This window comes from Charadrius vociferus, unplaced genomic scaffold (assembly GCF_000708025.1).
Source record: "Charadrius vociferus isolate BGI_N301 unplaced genomic scaffold, ASM70802v2 scaffold1028, whole genome shotgun sequence".
NCBI classification, from domain to species: Eukaryota; Metazoa; Chordata; class Aves; order Charadriiformes; family Charadriidae; genus Charadrius; species Charadrius vociferus.
The window spans coordinates 306,977-327,481 of record NW_009649564.1 but is presented as its reverse complement, the minus strand read 5'-3'; the positions used below and the strand labels follow the sequence as shown (position 1 = coordinate 327,481).

Genomic DNA, 20,505 nt, shown 5'->3' with positions numbered 1-20,505 from the left:
TACAAAGAATACAATTTTAAAAGTTATTAGGAGCAGATTTCTTGTCTCACACTCCACCCTTCAATATGGAACAAAGAGATTGAGCTAAAGATATGCAAAAATGTACAGTTCCACAAAAAGGAAAAATTCTGTTTGGAAAGACATTCAGATTCCAAACATCGTGTTTTTTATGTCTGGAAATGTATCAGTTAAATAGCATCTGCTGCCAAATAAAGCAGATGGAAGACTGGCTCTTTGCCATCTTACCAACCTTGCTGAGACCTTGCTAGATGTTAGGCTGTTTCACCCTTTTGAAGCTCTGAATCCATCCATAGCTCTTTTCCACCTTGCTTAAAAGTAAAACTCGGACTCTCCAAAAACACTGCAGGTTATTGCTCTTAAAATTATACTATTATGTATTATTTTCCATAAGTAGCAAGACGGGTTGTTTTTGCAACTTTTAAAAATAGTATTACTGGTACTTCCATCTGGTGTAAATTGGTATGCAAATTATTTTGAAACACAATTTAAATCTGTCATTTCCAAAGGAAAATGAAAACTTGCCCCCTTTAATCACAAATTGATTAGCTGCTCTCCCCTTCATTAACTCGTTTGTTGTACTCTCCGAATTAAATACCCCAATATACAGGAGAAGTTTCCAGGCAGTACTCTTAATGCTGGATTTTCAAACTCCCAAACATCTCCAGAGACTGTAACATCAAAAATATTTAAATTCTCAAAACTGGAATCCAAATGAATATATAAGGCTTTTCTGCCCCCTTCTGTTTATTATATGGTTGATAAATTGCTTCTTAAAATATATAGTGTGTAACATATGCTTCCATAATCTGGTGTACTGCTTCAAATATATTTAGATTTTCAGAGTTTCACTAAAATACAATCCTAATAATAATTTTCATCTATTCTACAACATTCATGATGTGAAAACTGTTCGCTTTCATTAAACATAATAATTCTTTTCAATTGTTTATTTAGGAAAAAGGGAAAGTACAAGCCATACGAAGGCATTTGTCCTGAACCAAATTTCATGTCATGCACCCTTTACATTTATTTCTTGAATGCAATAGCTGGCCATGCTCATGGACCCACAGTATTAAAGTAAATGTTCTGCTTTCCCCAGAATTCATCTAATATGACCTTACGGGATTTGGCAAGGGTGTAGGTTAACCCACGCTTTAATACCACTATAATTGGTTTTAAATGTTCTTAGACACTAATTACACTAGTAAATGTCCCCCTAATCTGTGTATAAAACTCAAAGCCTTTTTCATCCTCATGTATGCCTCTCTCTCTCATTCTCAGATACCCTTACAATTAAAGGATGTTGATTTCTAAAATGTCTTGGCACAAGGGGCAAATTCTCTGCGCGTTCAGTTCTGTTCTGTTCTCTCGTTTCTTAGCTTACCATTATGAATAGCAATATATTGCACCACAAGGGACTTCACACAACTGCGTTTCTGGTTTTGGAGCCATAACTTTCACATAAGGTTTTTCTTTACAAAAGGAAAATAAAAGGATTCACTAAGGTCTTAGACACAGAACAAAGTTCCTGTGTATCAGCTAAGTGGAAATAAAGAAACTGTTTACCACATGTGGTTCAGAGCAAGCACAAATTACTTCCGATGCTTTCCACATTTGTCATGAGCTGAGAGTAACAACCAGGAAGTCTTACTGTATGATTACCTGGCAAATAGTAAAATATTAAGCCTTAAAACACATATAAAAGACTGAAACCTTTGTCTAAAAATTAAAGGAAGTTTATTACCCAAGACTTTTTCAGTGTATATTGCTGAAAATCCTAGCTAGCATTATATTTAAGAATTTAAAAACTGTATCTTCCTAAAAGATTTTTTCAGTGTTTAAAATGTGTCTGTGAGGCTTAAACACTACAGCACAATTAAAAAAATCCAAGCCACACATTTTGCATCCATTTCTCAGACATAAGTTATCAGCTGCTACTTGCTAGGCTCTCATCTGAATCGTTGGACGATAAGCAGTATTTCATCAGAAACCATTAACTTAAGAAAAATTGGACTTGGGAGAATGAATCAACACAGTTCAAATCTTGGTCAGTTTGAAGAGTTTTATAGATTAAGTTCCATCCCATACATGCATGAATTATTGAACTCTCCAAAACACAGATTAAATGTTGGTATTGAATTGTTACTTTAATTCCATAACTGACCTTGCACTCTCAACCTAAATGCTATCTGGAAGTTATACATTGTTTGTGAATTTATCAAATCCCAACAACAAATTATTAAACACTTGGCTTCTCAATATCTTAGTGCAACAATAATGGAATGCAAAATTCCAATGAGAACACTGCTGTACAAGCTTCCTAAATCCAAGATGCCATTTCTCCTTAGTCCTGTATGAATTTTAACTCCCAATACTGATGGAAGTAAATGCAAAATCTTCATAAACTGTTTGTAACAAAATATCTTCACTTGCTGATGGGTTGTAACAAAAACTCCAGACAGGCGTGCAACAGGGAAAGCTTAATTTCAAAATAGGTAAGTCTCCAGCACAAGTGTCGAAAGCAAGAATTACCATTGTTTGCAGCACTGCTGCTGTAGATCTTACAGGATAAAGCAAATAATGATAAAAATCACAATCATGAGAGTTCTTAAACTATTTTCAATATAAAGTTGTACTGATCCTTAACACTATGAATCGTAGAAGTCCACTTAATTCATAGCAGGTACTTCCACATGAAATGCATGTCTCAATGCAGGTACAATAAAAAGATGCAAATATGTATTCTTACTGCTATGCAGGACCAGAATCAATCTCAAGATTTTGAGGCTGACAAGTTCTTGTGACAAATTAGGAAACTTTGGAAAGCATTGTCCCGTTTTTCAGGGAATCGAAGATGTCAAGTTTTTTTGGGGTTTTTTTTTTTTTTTCTCTCCATACTGCAGCCAAAGAAACTAACACTTCGCAGCCCAGGACAAAGAGGGGCTGATATCTAATCAAAGAATTCCTTTATTTGATTAGTTCAGTTTCATAAACTGAATTTTTGAATGCAAGACAGAACCATAATTTTCAGATAAACATGTCTACTACACCTCAAGAACGTATTCGGGGGTTTCATCCATCAACTTACATACTTCAAGCCACAATAATTCTTCCAGACTATAATACTGCTGATCACTTGCTGGCATTATAAGGTGATAGTAGCTAATTTCCTTCATTTAAGAAAAACATACAAAACATACTTCGCACACTCAGCTTGAAAACGCGAGCATGTGCGTGTTTTTCACGAATGCATGTGTAAGAAACCCCTTTATCACCTACTTTGCAGTAGGATTTAAAAAAAACCCAAAAAACGAAACAGGAGACAGTAGAACTGGAAACAGAGGCCCCAAGAGGCATGAAAAGTAACAGCACTGTGAAGACCAATTGAAGTAAATATGAACGGCAGTTCAAATTCTGACTCCCTTAGTCAACATTCCACTTTACCAGAAACTTTTTATCAAAGTATCAAAATTTTGCTTATATTTATGTGTTCTTTAAAAAAAAAATGAGATTCTAAACAAAATTTTTAAATTCATAAAAAGGAATAAAATCCTCTAGAGTCATGAAGTTTTAGTTATGATCTTTACATTTTGATAATATTGACTTTGTTCCCTAATTGTGAGTGCATCTGAAATGAACATGGTGAAAATAGATCATAGACAACTGTGCCATTTTCCTTCAATTTCCTTCAACCCCTCCCGTGCCCAGACATAAACAGACTGACCTGCATGAAAGAGCTATTCACACGAGGGCAGCACAATCATCCTCAATTCTTCATGAAACAAACCCATTAATTTAAAACAGAACTCCTATTGGCTGAAGCTACAGACATGACACTTGAACTGGTAATTTAAAATAAATGTTTGCACACAGTACCATTGACTGATGACAGAAAGTGACAGGGAAAGGTTGTTAATTTATTGATACCACAGGGTTCAGTCCAAAACAATGACAAAAGCTCATCTGTGTTTTTGTCAGCCACTCCCAGACTTCAAGGTCTGCACTAAAGACTCTGCTGGATGAGGCCCCAGAAATAGGCTCTAACATGAGATATAGTGAAGAATAAATAAACCCAGCTTGCTTATAGAAAGTGACAAGAATTTCTGAAAACCTGAGGAACTCCAAAGCTTCTCCAAATAAAACCTTTATAACACATTCTGATTCACACCCCAAATCGCCGACTGCGTTTTCAAGACATTATCTGTAACGCTCCACTCCCTCTCACCCCCCAAAACATGGCTTAATTTTACATCTTTCGCTGAGCTGCCTGCTGAGTTGTCTTGAGGACTGAATCTGCTTCCAGGGGAATATTTTTTCAGGCCTAGAGTTCAGTGCATGTGATCAGGCTCACAGCAGGCAGAGTACTGTACCTGCAACTTGAAATAAACCATATACCATACATCTTTCAGGAGACTATATTCCTCAATACATGCTTTGTTTCAAACTGGCTACTTTAAGAAAAAAAAAAAAAAAAATCTTCTTGCAAATTGAGGGTCTTCAGATCTGAAGTGGGTGTATTTCCAGGAAGAGACAGTTAGCTCTTAACTTCAGTTAAAGACATTAACAATCCCAAAGGTTTACAATGTTAATTTATTTATCGTTGCATTTTTTTAAAAAAAGGAAAGAAAAAATAACCAAAAATTAAACCTGGATAGTGGTTTATATCACCTAACGTGTTATAGCAACAACTGCAGCAAATGTGGGGAAGAGGTTAACTATATACCCCAGAGACTCAGCAGCCACTATGTAGTGATAAGAACTGAGGACTTACTGTTCTTTTTAAAGGCCTGGATTAGCGTAGCAGGATAGTTCAAAATAATCTATAAAAATCCTTATGATAAAAATGGAACAAAAATGAAAAAGCTATTCAACACCTGATAACATGAAATTAGGTGGGTCAAGGGGTTTAGCTCACAGAAAAAAAAAAATAAAAAAATTAGAAATCTAGCTATTTTTTTTCTTATACCAATACCTTGATCATATTTCTTTAGGTTTGTTTGGGTTTTTTTCCTAAAGGCTTCATGCAGGAGCAACAATAGTTTTGCTAAATCTAGAAGAACAGTCATCCTACAATTCTTTCCACCCCACTTCCTCTGGTTTATAACTTCATTTAAAATCACCTCAGTTTTCAATTTTGCATTATTTGACTACAAACCCACTTGTAAACACAGAAACAATCACACTCCAGAAACACAGATCTGGAACTTGGGAATCTGGAGCCAAAAGGCTTGCCAACTGGCACACTGCAAACAAAGCGGATGAACAAATCCTGTTCCTCAAAACCTATTCCACCCTGTTGATTAAACTTAATGTAAAACAAACATATTAATGATCTACACCTACAAAAATAAAGCCAGTTCATAAATCCCATCTGGTACACAACTGCATCAAGCCTTCTCTTTTCCATGTAAAACAAACTTGGTTTGTATCTTAAGACAAAAAAAGACAAATGCTGTTTTCTACAACTAGCTGATTGAATCTACCAACACCACAATTAACTGCAGACAAGGCTATCTGAAGCAACGCCACTTTAATAAGTTAATGTCCAACCCATTGAGTCTTGTTCAAGGATACCATATTAGGTCTTTGCACAGTAACAGAGGGCATTAAACTCTGCAATTCTGTTTAACTCTCCAGTTCTTATTAAAGACAAAAATATACACAATCCTATCTCTACACTTAGTGATCAGTATCCTTAATTGGTTAGCCACAAATGCATATGGTAAAGAACCAGATGTATGTGGTCTGTATTTCAACTTTACCATAACAAAGGCTCAAGGAAAATTGCTGAACAAAAGAAAAAATCCATTTAGCTATGAACTTTCGTATTTCATCAGAAACACTTTTATTAGTAGTTATGAAGAAAACACCAATTTTAAATTAAAATCCTCTCCAAAATTAATATATTTTTAAAACTGTTCTCAATTACATCTATTTACCCAACAAAAATTTCCAAAATAACAAAGCAGAATTGTACAATGTAGTGTTGGCAGAAAATACCCATAAAAACAAATGATAGAGGGTTCTGTGAAACCAAAACAAATTCCTATGTTATCTGAAGCAACCAATCTTAACCATTTATACTTGGGTTTATCCACTCAAAAAAATGATTAATGGAAAGCCGTTAACAAAAATAACACTGTTTCTGGACTGAAATCTTTCAGATGAAATATTTTCTTCAAAACACGGATTAAAGATTTTACTCACACTGTCACACTGTGTTCATCAATTTATAAGTCTCAAGACCTGGGCACATGCTAAATTTCAAACTTATCATTTGACGCTGCCATACTGACAGGCCATCAGGCGTTGCACCAATTCTCCTATCCAAGAAACTTTCAGCAGCTACTGGAATTTTTGACCAGCATGGTACCTCATAAAGAAAAGAAATTAGAGGGTTTTAATAGCCATACTGCCAGGAAATGTTGCAGACAGAGGAAGAGAGACAATCACCTCCTGGATGGAAAAGCACGGCTGTACTAATGCTGCACAAAGATGGACTAAGCTCAGAACTCTGGGACAATACTCCCATTAATAATTTATTACATTATTTTGCTACTGTTCTTGGCTCTTTTCAAGCTGCATATAGTTCAATGTAACTCTGTGCAATCTAAGGATTTTTGCCATCCATTCTACGAGTTCTGAAACCTTTCAACAGCCTTTCTTCCAAGAAAGAAATTTTTAAAACTATTAACATTATGTCTTTGCAGGTAATCCTGAAAACCACATATTTTTAAGCAACAGCCACTAAACATTGAGAAAATACTTTCTAAAACTCTTCTTTATTCCCCACCCCTCAAAGAAAATGATATTTAACATCATGCTGTTTCTTCAATCACAACTAATACTTTGCACCCTGATGACCAAACCTGGCAAAAAGAAACAGGTCTGAGAGATATTAAACACCTGCTAAAATCCGTGGGGGGGGCTGGGGTAAGGACAAGCCCAAATGCTACACTGCGCTGACAGAAAGTCAGAAAGGTCTCATCCACTACCCCACAGCAGCTAGCTCCAGCAGTCACATACGCAACTATCATGGGAATAGCACAGAAGATTTCAAAAACCCACAGCAGGGAGCGTCGTGGACCATACAGGAAACACGGGGCTTGTCCAGTGAAAAGGTAGAGGACATAGGACAAAAACCTATATGAAATTACGCTTAAACAGTGTAATTGTAAAACAAGTTCTGCTTTTCATGTGATGATTTATTGCAATGCAACAACTACAAGCCTTTCCATATTGTTTGTGGCCTATTCCTGTTTCCGCCCAAAACAGTTTACATCTCACAAATTCGGGATGATTTCCTTTCAAAAGAAGTTTTCTCCTGTTAGTTTTTGCTGTAGCTTAAACTTCTTACTTGGAGATCTAAAAGTTAGCCTATTGTTCCCCTGTATCTCAACTGCTCATACAAATTATTCATTACACAGTACCATGTACCCTTTATTTTCTTCCTTATCTGCACTGCAATTACCTAGTATATAATGAAGTACCGTAACAGCGGATCGGAGTAAACAATAAGAACAAAAGAACTGAGAACACAATCCAGCTTTCATGAAAATATACTTACGCAAGATATCAAGACCAGTAGACAGTACTGTAATTTCCAAATTCAACATTTTGGAGTTTTCCAAGAAACATCAGCAAGCCTTCAAAAATTACATACCCAGAAAAGGATTTTGGAAGATTTCCACACGTATCATCCTTCACGTGTTTAATAAAGAGACAGAAAGCAGAATGAGACTCTAAAATGCACTGCATTTCTGTCCTGGGAGCTAATAACATGGGGCGGTTCCTCATTTATTGCAAGTCTTCTTGAAAACTTCTGCTTTGTTTCCCTAATAAGAATTTTTAAAACTTGGGAAAATTGGGTATGAGTTATCCAAATAAATCAACATGTTAAGTCTACTAGAAAAGACAACTTATCATTGAATGTAAATCTGACAACCGTTACAAAGTGAGACTCCTGCCTCCCTAATGCAGCTATATGGATAGATTATCACTCCATCTTATAAGCAGCCAGTGTACAGTGCTACACAGAGCGTAAAATGCCACATCATAGTCAAGGCAGGCGATACTGCACAGCTGTGAATCCACCTGGTACGCGGTAACTATACAACTCCACTACAAGATGACACAGAAGAAAGCTCCTCTGTCCAAGTTGTCCTTGTCTTCATCACACCATAGCATATTTCAAACCGACAAGTCTTAGGAAATTAACTTGATTTTAAAAGCACAAATAACACAAAGCAAACTATCTGAATTTATAATACACAGTTCATACACGTCACTGTATGCACTGCTGTAAAAAAAATTCTGAGTATGTTAAATCTGCACCAAATTAATGCAATTAACAAAATCAGCAGAAACATGTAAACAAAATTCACTATAAAGTGGAAGGGAAAGTATCACAAACCCCAAAGTATTTACCCAAAAAAAAGGAGGAGAGTCTGCTCTACCGGCAGTGTAGCACCATCTGGTTGACATGCTTTTGCTAACTACAAAATTTTTCTTAGCCTGGGAAACCCATTATTATTGTAGTGGCAGAAGGAAGAGGAGGAGGTTGAAGAATCTCATTCAGAGGCAGAATCTGAAAATCACTATCCAAAATACTAACCCTCGTTGGCAGCTCTCCACTGCCATCTGCAATGTAAGGGGAAGAGAAACAATGCAGAGAGTTGATAGAACAGAACAGTCCATGCAGGTTTTAATTGGAAATGATCAGCAAGTGGTAAAAGTTTTTATGAATGAGAGACAGGGAATTCAGCGAAACATTCTATCACTGTGAAACTGAAGTGTTACTAATGCCAAGTTAAACACACACCCCCTGAACTATTTTCTTCTGAGCCATATAGGCCACAGACTGCTAAAAGAACAAAAAACCCTCAGTGCTTTATTGGCAAGATGCGTTTGATAATGTGCAACTTCATACCAACACGAACAAATACTTGGGGCAGAGAATCTTACAGTCTTCAAGACTTCTATCTAAATTATGTTTAGACTATCTGAGAAGCCGTCATCATAAATTTGTATACCCAAAACAAAAGATTAAACACCAAGCTCACCATTAACACACAGGGCAGATTCCCAATGTTTATAGAGATTAAAAAAAACCAAACAAAGCAAACAAGCCCACATCTCAGGTCTGAAAAATACCATAAGAAACTCAAAATAGTACAATTTACAAAGGAAAGCATTCATGGAACATGTTAACAGATTCCCAAAGGGGCTGTGTATTTCTGAAAATGGTTTTGAAGTCTTTTGTGCACAAACTGCACTAAGAAGTTCAGCTTACGCACAAGAACTTGAAGATCTCTAATATAATGACAAAAAAATTAGTAACAGATTTAAAGAAGGTTCCTTAAGACATATTGACACAGAGTATTTAGCAAAACCACCAGTATAACACTGCAGTCACTTGCTCTATTATCCAAAGAGTTATTCCATGTACTTTATTTCTTTTGATATAGAACTTAGCCATAATTGACGTCTTCAATGTACGACTGGAAAGCCTTTAAAAGCATAGGTAAAAGTAGACGCAGCACCTATTTTAGAAAAAAGTTAAATGGAAAAAGGGAAAAGGAGAATGTCCGATGGTCAGGATGTTCATCATCAGTACAAGAACAAATACCAATAAAGGAGCTCTCAACTGGGGCCCAAATAGTGTATTTGAACATCTAAAAAGGAAACTTGTTTTGGAAAATTTTTAGGACATCAGCTGCTCCTAACTAGACAAGTGACTGTTACAGCAAAAGGAGCAGAAAGTACTCGAAATTACACTGAAAATGAATAGGACATTTGAACTTTTAAAACAGAAATCAAGAAACACATTGGGTTCTGTATCATGTTAGATTTTTAAATACAGATAAGGAATCTTTTAAAAAGATTAGACTACATTCATCAGAAGTAATCACGCTCAATGAACAATAGTGAGGTAACAGTCTGCATTATGCAACAGGTACAGCTACATGAGCAGAGTGTACCCCTCTTAGGTAAAAATCTCCACCTCTAAACCCTTATGGGAATAGGGTTATACTCCATCCTGTTTCATAAACGCTTGAACTGAAAGATACCATGATGAAACACGATTATGACCTTGAAGTCAATTTTTTAACTTAAAATACCTATTATAAAAATAGCAATACTGAAAGTAAAAAAAAAAAAAAAAAAATTACAGCAGGAAGCATGTAGTGGCCGAGTAGAAAATGGGTAATATTTGTGGTGGAGGTGTTTTTTTTTCCTTACCTCACATGGATGAGATCCACAACATACAGCAAGGAACTAATTTTTTCTATAGTGCACCCGAAACATTGCACTGAGTACCACATACCAAAAATATATTCAAAACACTTTTCAGATATTGAGGAAGTTCAGAGAGAGAGATGAAAAATATCAGAAGATGGAAAAACAGACTAAGAAAAGATGAATTAAGTCAGTATATCTCGACTAGAATGGTATGATATGAAAGTTGCCTATACACCCTTGTAATGGAGAATAAAAAGTAATTATTTAGAGAAGCTTTTTCTCCAGCTATAAAAATATGAATGAGGAGGAAAAAGTTATTAGACAAAAAAGTCTTTCGACAAGCATATTTCTCTGGCTGGAATCATCCCCACAGTAAAACAACAGGCACATCAAGATTCAGATATTTAAAACCATATTAGGCAACTCATACATAAAGGTACTGCAGGTCAAACCTGCTCTTTCATCAAAGTGGATTAGATTACTTAACAGATTTTTCATCTCCAACTTCTAACCCCAAAATAAGCACAGATATTATTTTATCAGGAGCCTAGAAAACAAGCACGTAAACCAAACTCCATTGTATTTCTGGTGAATAAAAGTAAAATGAGAAGCAATTAGAATGATCATGAACTCATTAACTCAAAACAGCCACACAAACAAAAGTAAAGCAAGTCTAAAAAAACCTGTCTGAAATAGCTGATGAGACTTTTCCAGAGGATGGATGAAGCAGTCTGGTTTAAGTCAAAATGAAATGTGGAAATAGTTGCAAACTGTCCACAGACCAGAGTCTCATTCTCAGTAACATCATGAAATTGGTACAAAAATTACCTTCAAGATAAATTAATTCTACATTCATAAACAGCATACCAAGCTCCTGACAGCTATACAGAAAGCTGCAGAGCTTGATGCCAAAGAAATGGATTTACGTTATTTTAAAAAGCACATTGATGAGTAATCTGTTCTTTCTTACCATCGCACTTTATTGCATGTCTGTGTAGCGCCAAGAGGAGAACCTGCCACCATGGGGACTTGGATGGGGCTGTGCTGTTTGTTCATGACAAGATCCAACTTCTCTTCCAATGATTTACAGGTAGCCTCTAGTGCCAGCAACTTTGCCTCAATGCTATCCAACCGCAGGCATATTGTCTGATTAATGGAATACAGGAATGACTAGAAAGGGGAGAACGCAAAAGAAACTGATTTTAAAGACTTACACATTTATCTTCAGCAACATACACATAAGGAAGCTCCAGATAAATGTGACTGGAAAACAATTCTAAAGGAACGAGCAGTGTGCCTAGTGACAAAATTCAGCCACGTACAAAACCGATGACATCCAGGAGCATTTTAGCATTCTCAAATTCTTCCAGATCTTTATTTAGAAGCCAGAAGCATCCGAGCCAAACACACTTTCACCTAAGCACTTTGTTAGTATGATTTCATATACCACAAAATCATTTAAAATGACATGCCAAAGCTTTTCATTCGATACATGTAAAAACAAAAGGATTATAAATCTATGAACGCATCCTCCTGGATAAAGTTAAATAAGTTAAATAAGATTTTTTCCTGCCCAAACAGATAAATTCAGATGATTACAGCGGAAATTATATCAACACAAATAACCTCAGAGACAATTAATGACGTTTAGTTAAGTTTTCTCCCGAACAGCAAATCAAGAAAAGCAAATAAATAAAATCTGTTTTCCTAAGCAATTTTATTCAAAAGAAAGCATATTCTACTTGGCTTCTTGTGAGAAAAATAGGCCATTAAAGGGTAATGTTACACACATTCTCCTTTGCAAACAGCAACTATGCCATCTTGTGGCCCTCCACTACTATCTACACATCTAATCAAGCTGGTTTACAGTGCTACTGCCCCGGTGCTCTTTCAATACAGAGCGTCAGTTTCTATGCCTATTTCAAAAATAAAGAATTACATACTATTTAACCTGTGTCGTAGTAAAATACTACTTATATACTTATGCTCCAAGACAAAAAAAAAAAACCCTAAAGCACGCTCATGGGAACAGCAGGGGAAGTTCTGCAAGTACATAAAAGCCTGAGCTGCTAAGCCTGAACCAAATATGGCTTCACTATTAGGAGAACATTGTTAGCTTAAAATAATAATTCAAAACATGCCGAAAGTATCTACAAATTGTAATACAAACACATGCTCAAGTTTACCGTTTAGGTCAACTTTATTCACTTTTTCAAAAAATGTACCAATCGTTATGTCTGAGTCACTGGAATTAATTCTGATGACATTTTATATTGCATATAACATTCTTGCTACTGATTTTACACTGGAAGATTAGCCAATCATCCAAATTTTAAAATTCATGCACAAAAATGAGCAAACATTTACAAGAAGTCTATGACTAATTCCAGTATTATGTACAAACAGTTTATTTTACAGTCTTTTCTTTTAATGTATTTCCCCAAGAAAAGTAACTTAATTGATATTACAAATAAAAACAGGAAAAGGAATTAGCACAACCTTAATAGAGGGATCCTGGCAGTTAATTTCTATACGCTGACGTTTCAGAGCAGGCTCTACATCATCATCTGTCACTTCATGATTCTCCAACACAACTGTGAAGAAAATTAAGCATTGCGATAATTTATAATGCAAGAGGACAACACTCAAATTAAAAATACATTAAATTGATAAACAAAAAAATATGAAAGGCATTTAATTAACATAATATATGCTGGGTTGGTGGGGTTTTTTTTCCACACTTACTTGGGTTTTCTCTTAACTATATGACAATGGTTTACTGCTTCTCAAAAAGCCTTTATCCAAATCTGAGACTTTGTTTCAAATGCACTGAGGATGTAACACTCATGCATTACCTTGGATTTTTTAATGAGGAACTTACCACGAGGTAGCAGAGTTATCATATTCGCTATTCTGGTTTGACAGATTCTACAGGCTTCTGAACCCTCGTGTTTACACAAAACCATGAAAAGTACTAACAAAGTTCTGTACAAAAGACAGAATTACACCCACTACTCAGTGTAGTAGCAGGTTATTTTTCCTCAATATAAATTAATAAAACCCTGCAAGCTTTCCAGATTAAATAGTTACACATGCAGACCTATAGGTTCTAACAGCCTTTCATCTAAAGGTAAAACATTTTGAAGAAAACAGTAACAAAAAAAAAAAAAAAAAGAACTGAACTTAGAACTGGAAGGCCTGGCTAGTAAAATCAAGAGGTAGAGCCCTGAACAGCCTCACGGTCAGAGCATCACCCAAGATCAGGCCAGGTTCGAGTTCCTTTACCAAATGAGCAAAGGAAGACTTGTTTAAGGTCAACCATACCACAACTGAGTTACCACAACCAAGTTACCAGCTAGGCTAGGACAGGCAAGTCCCAGCTTCTCCTCCAACTCTTTGGGAATATTTCTGAAGTAACTTTTTTGTTCTCCATCAGAAAAAAAAAGCTTTTTGATATGTGTTTCTGTTTTCCTTAAGTGTATAGTTACTGTTCTTTCAGTCTCTTAATTGCATGTAACAGCAGCATAGGATCGATGTCTATAGCTGATCTAAACACATATTCAATCAACAGGTCAAGTTCTAAGCAAGGGATATCACAATATTTGCTTTCAGAAGTGTTTTTCAATTTTACTGTAATTTTGTTATACATACAAAGAATTTTAATGATGTATGACAGAAACTATTTTACAAGCAAAACAACAGCACATAATAGATGGGCAACAGTTCTCATTTGAGGGAAAGCCTAAAACAGCTATGTCGTCTGGAGAAAAAAGATTGCAGGATGCCATATTTCATTCAAAGTTTTTGGCACTAGTCTACCTCTAAAATAAGGCCTTTAAAAGAAAAGTAAAATTAAAAAAATAATCTGATCTAAAGGGTATTGACGATATACAAGTTAAGTTCTTGAAAACTTGGTATGTACTCTTAACAAGCATCTCTCAGAAAAAAAAATATAAAGCAGTGCTGCAGCTTGTTAAGAAAAGGTCAACAGTGATTTCCACCTTGTTAATGGGCAATACTATAAATGATCTTTCTCATTACATCACTACCATCTCTACTGTACCTGGGTTATCTGGAGTCAAGTCTTCAACAGCAATCTGAACAACATCTGCCAAATCCTGTTCTGACATCATACAGAACCAGGCAGCAATATCCAGTCAAACACCACTGCAGGCCCCCAAATAAGTAATTTTACAAGTCATGCAATCCTGAAAAATAGCAGCAAGAAGAGCATTAATATAGATATACTTGATATATCAATACTACACTTATTTTTTCATTCTTCCTCTATAAAAGGAGATGTAGTTCCTAACACAAGTGACCAACCTACAAAGTGATCATTCAGTGCTACCAACTACTACTTTATTCGGTAGCCTCATCAAAGAGCCAAGGACTGAACTACCTGCATCACCTCTCTGAGTAACCTTTCTATATTAGGACTGAGACAAGAGCTCAAGCTTTCCTTCCTGATCCACCTTTCTGCATTTTTCCAATGGATAAAGAGAAGATTTAGCTTCAGAGATTTGGCAGCTCACCAGTATAAAATACAAAATAAAATGTTTTCTTCTAAATCGATTTTTTGTTTTAGCGATTTTAAGACTCTACAAGACCATTCCTAAATTGCAGGGTTTCAATTTGCAAATTATTACATAGCTCTTGGAAGTGATCAGACTTTAGTATTTAGTCTTGATGTCACAAAACCATATGAAGCTCCCAAGCCACATTAGATTTGCAATTACTGCATTCTGTACAGATCTACGTGCACACAAGATCCTTACATATATGAATTTTAACAGGCTTCTAAAATCCTCATAAACATTCAGTGAGGTCAGGGAGCTTCCTTGCACCCAATTACAACTAGACTTGAAGCAAAACTTGACTTTTTTTTTTTCTTGGCTATTGAACTTGCCTAGCTTTTCTACAGCTCAATTCCGACAAAACTATTTTCAGAATATGGTCCTGACTTTAAAGCCAAAATATTTTTCAGCCCTGCTCCCTTGGAATTCTCTGTCAAGGTTATTTATTAGTGCTTTAAGAGAAACCTTCAGCCTGTAAAATTGAATTAAAATCACCGGAACCATTCACATCTGTGCTTTCCCACAGTTTACAAAAGGATGGACAATGAAGACCAAGAGATCAGCCAATTTTTTTCCTTTTTAACCTGAAGCAAAAAAACACTAGAGAGATAATTTGAGGTTTACCAATGGAAATGGTAATTCATCCCTCAACACTGAATCAAATCCAACTACGCATGAAGATTTTCCTCTTTTCCTTTTCCACTTGAGCACAAGAAAGCCATTAAGCCAGACAGGTGGAGTACAAATTTTTGAAGAGAGCAACAGAACCTACAGAAGAATTTTGAGACTGGCCTGAGCAACCGCTGCATGATGAGAAAGCCCATCTCAAAAGGAGGACTCCCCACGTATCAGAATTGTTTACTCAAAATAACAGCACTGCCAATACTGAGTCATTTGAAATTCTGATCACGGTGAAAAGCTGTTGGGACAGCACAGACTGTGGCAGCACGCCCAAAAAACCTGGCAATACATTAGTGCATATGGATGCCATTTTGGCAAATTATATTTGCCATTTCTGAGAAATCCTGCTAACCAGCCAGGCTCAGCATAATAAAACAGCTGTGCTACAGTTACTGTTTCATAATGTCACATACTAGTAGTAATATTAAGAACCTGCCCTCAACTTGAGGGAAGACATCCACCACTCCAAACATTAAAAAAGGATAAACTAGAACAGAATCCCACTTTTAAAACTTTCTCTATTTACGTGATTCAAGGTTTCACTGATACTTCACATGTTGCATTTAAAACAGTTACAGCTACAAATACAACAATATTTTATAAAACATTCCAAAGGATTTGCAATGCATTTGTTTAAACCCACTTTAATACTTCATGTAATGCACATATATATTCCAAAATTCATTATAAAAAAACCACTGAAATTAATTAAACCTTTATTCAACACAAAAAATAATTTCACACCTCTGACACCTGTTCTCCACCTCTTATGGGTCATAGTCTGAAAGTATTCAGCCACACATCAGAAAAGGAGTCCCAAAATATCCTGTCACAGTCTTTAAACAAGGGCATAACAACCAAACTATGATTGGCAGAACAGCTACTACATATACACAGCAATGTGTCTTCATAACATCAGTATTTATTTCCATTGAAACAAATTTTATTACATTTTCAGTAAGTCAGACACAGCTTATAGGCAATTAGCCAACATCATGACGGAACACATTTTTGCCTCTCAACAGGCAGAACAAAATATACTTCTGCTGTCACCAGATGCAGTGAGCTCCTGTATCAAAACATAAGGGGAAAACAAATAAATTTGTTATTAATGCTAGATGTGTGGATCAGGAAAGCAATGCCCAAATAAGCTACGTTGGGTACTGCAACCACAACAGCTATAACAACTTGAATAAAATGGCCCTCTTCCAAATTCAGAATTTCAATTTATAATAGAAAATTCTAGCAATGGTCTAACCTTCCTTTCAGAACCAAGGGTAAAAACCTGATAAAATTTAACAGGATTAGAGTTAGATTAGTTTATCAGCTTTAAAAAGCCTCAGTCAACAAATTCAGAATAACTTTGCCGATATAGTTTCCACATATTTTGCTCAGTGAAGTATTTACCAGCATTTCCTAATGTAAAACATTTCTTCTCCTGAAACTAGCGATACGTTCCCAACCTTTTTTTCTTTCCTTTCTTTCTTCTGGCTGAAACCCTGGTCCCCATTAATTCTAAATTAAGTATATGTACATTGGCATTCAGAAGCCAATGCTGAAATGTTACCTCGAACAATTATTAAGCTGTAAGAAAAAAACATTAACAGAAAGCCAGGAAGACGAGAATAAACTACAACAGGGACATGAAATGTCCCTACTTTTTCTCCCCCAACCAGCAAATAGAAGCTGGATCAACAGAGCAGTATTTTATAGTCAATTTGCCATTACCTGGGGGAGGGATATGGGAAGACAACTTATACCAGACAATGGAAAATATCTCATTAATGCATACACTACAGGAGACCTTTGCCAGCCAAACTCAAACTGACTCCAGCTAAGCTATTTAGGTGGATCTACACTGCACTCATCACTTCTCCTGGAGGGCTTTTTTGGGGGTTGGAAGAGAGCGTTTCAACTCTTACCCAATGCAAAAACTGAAAAACAGGTTACAGTATGTATCAGAGGGATTTCCTCCCACCTCCATTCTCACTTCAGCCCTGGGTGCCTTCAAATATCAGTTACCTCAAATGTTTCTAACCCTTCAGACTTCTTGCATCATGTCGCCAGTTCCCCAATCAGCTCTTTTACTATCCGCCCCTTCCCCACCCTAGGCCAGACACTACTTTGGTAATTCTTACCTAATAAACCCACCAGAAACCCATTCCTGTTGTATAAAGCGGCACAAATTAAAAATTGTTTCACGTTTTTATTTCCATTATTCACTGTGATTAGCACACATAGCAAACATACTGCATTAATCCCTTCTTACCTCCCAAGGGAAAAATATTTTTACAAAATTTGAGAAAACAGTCCTAAGATTCCAAGACAGAACAAGCATCAATATGGAGTAACAGAAGTAAATCTTCCAATAATAAATAGTCTATTTCATATCCTATCAAAACTTAAAAATACTAGTTTCCCTAACTATGTATTATAAGTTATAAGTAAACACAAATACTCCTCCCTATTCTTGGCTTTTTATATTCAGAAACAAAGTCAAAAAGAAGAGCAGAAAGCCTAGGAAGTGGCTCTTGTACTGGAGCCCTCAGAAAAACTAATCAGAGATCACTAAAGGTATAAATTTAAAGCAGGTTAGATAAAGTGCACTAAATATCTCTGCCAATACTCTTACTCAGAATTGATACACTTAACAGAGAATTAAAGTAGCCTTTGTTTAATTAAGTAAATTAATATTTGTAAGAAACTAAATTAAATTCACCTGAATTCCAGATTAGTTTTTCCACGCACAAGTTTAATGCAATTTAATTAATCTATTTTAAAACATTAATTCAAAATAATTATTCTGAGCAGTCCTCTGTAAACAAACCTATTTACTGAAACATCTGATGGCTTTACAAAGTCTCAGGGCATCATTCCAAAGTGTATAATCAAAAATATCCAACACCTTGTTAATATATAAAAACATGCACAAAACATAAATCTTCTCTCTCATATGAATTAATGGGGGTAAACACTATATTAAAAAAAAAAAAAATCCAAAGTTCTAGTCTATATAGAGTGTTTAATTTAATCTCTCTTATTTGAGCAGCTAATCAATCCCCTGGCTAGTATTTCTCAGTGCTATTGATAAATGAAAATATTCTCTCATACTTCAACTTGCCCTATGACAAAAATTTACTTCTGATTGTGTAAAAAAAGCTGGAGGATGCCATTTACTTTTCCCAGCCCCAAAGCCCCAAATGTTTTTCCTCTTCATTTCACTTTTCCTTTAAATCAATTAAGGCCAATTTCAAATGTGTCATTTCTGTTACAAATACATATTCTTCTTTAAACAAGCACTATTAGCCAATCAGCCCATTTTTCTGAGCCTAATATCTACCATGAATGGGACAAACAAAGGTCCTTATCTTGCAAAGAGCTATGATTTGCTGACACTTATAAAAGTTTTCCGAAAGAGCAAACCATCTAGACTACAAAGGCAAGCCTAACAATAAGAATGTATTTTATACATGCATGCCAAGTGTATTAATCCTCTGTGAGGGCAACATTGCGCAGAAGTAAAATGCCCCTATGCTATAAAGGGATTAGACTATAAAGACCATCTTCCCTCTGAAAGTGAAGATCCATAGAGGACATAATACTCATTAACTCTACCGCTTTAGTTAGGTCAGTTCGACTTCCCTGAGTACTTGTCCCTTCAGGGAAACAGCCCAGAAGGACCACTGAGCTTTAAGTCTCTGTGCAAAGAATAATCTGCACCAAGAAAGCCTTTGTGCAGCTCAGTTTAATCCACTCGGGAAGCAAATTATGCAAAACCAGCAAAAAGGCACTCCAAGTACAAAACGATTTCTTTCACATGATAGTTTTAACAAAGAATAACCAGCACGCTCAGGTTACAACCCCGGCTAACCTGGCAAAAAATCTCCTGCATTGGCAAGTCTGTCGAGTCTTCACAGAAACAATCTCCATGAGTAGTCCCATGGAAAGAACTGGGAAATGTTCATACACTTTGATACATTAAGTTATTCATGGGTATTACAAGGTTCAGAACCTGACAACGTGCTTTTAGTCTTGCTCTATGACTTGCAAAATTGTTATAGTCCCAAAGTCTGGCTTTTTCTCCAAGATAAAGTCACTTTAGTTGGCAGCTGGAACAGAGCCCTCCTCTACTAATTAATAACTCCCCAACAAGCCACATCAGTGCAAATCTTAATGCACTGTAACAGATGAGGAATAACATAATAAAAAGCAACAATTTAATAGCATGCAGGGTTAAATGTACTGTAAATACAAGACCTACCATCCTGCCTTATGCTCCAACTCTCTGAAGCTGCAGTCTATCAGAATACGAAGTTGAAAATTATTTTCAGGGGGAGGATGGAAAAAAAAACCCATCAGATTTACATTTCTTTATTACTACTAAAAACTATAAAGGATAAGATCCTAATCTTTCTTAGTGTCTGCTTAGCTTTCACCCTTATTCTCAATCCACCTTAAAAGGCAAGTAAAAACATTGTATTTTATGTAAATTTCATAGTAAAATGCAAGAAGCATTTATGTTTAACAATTTATAAAAAATTAGTGTAACAATATACAGGCATCTTTGATTCAGCCAAAGATCAGGAAAAAAAAGTCTATCCTCCCAAACCATGACAGAAATGTACCTTATCTGTGAAAGCACGGACACCAGCCATAACATTATGGAGATAGCTATATAAAATAAATATCACTCACAGAGATGCTATGCTGATGGACTCCAGTACAAGTTCTTAAAATAACAGATAGCAACAGAAAAAAGGAAACAGCTGCTCCAAGAATAAAGGATCTTGAAATTTCTTTGGAGTACAAAATCTTGCAGGGAGGCAGAAATTTTCAAATATTGCTATGAAAGCTCACATTATTATTGTTTTATTGTTTTACTTCTAGAAGTATTCCCCCCCCCCTTTTTTTTTTTCATTCCCCCTGGTACAAGCCACTGTTTTGCTTGGATGCCTTTTTCTAACTCTTCTAATACACTGCCATT

The 20,505-nt window shown here is 35.8% G+C and overlaps 1 protein-coding gene across 4 annotated transcripts in view; it reads right to left on the bottom strand.

Moving 5' to 3' along the window:
* Positions 1–14,471, bottom strand: part of BANP (BTG3 associated nuclear protein) — a 140,497-nt gene extending 126,026 nt beyond the window's left edge. For 3 of the 4 annotated variants that reach the window (XM_009890037.1, XM_009890041.1, XM_009890040.1), the window contains exons 1-3: positions 14,327–14,396; positions 12,763–12,857; positions 11,234–11,433 (exon numbers count right to left, since the gene is read on the bottom strand). In XM_009890037.1, coding sequence (XP_009888339.1) covers positions 11,234–11,433; positions 12,763–12,857; positions 14,327–14,396 — 365 coding nt within the window. Of the gene's footprint in view, positions 1–11,233; positions 11,434–12,762; positions 12,858–14,326 lie in introns of all 4 variants that reach the window. The other variant, XM_009890039.1, reaches the window with a different exon arrangement.
* Between the last annotated feature and the right edge of the window lie 6,034 nt (positions 14,472–20,505).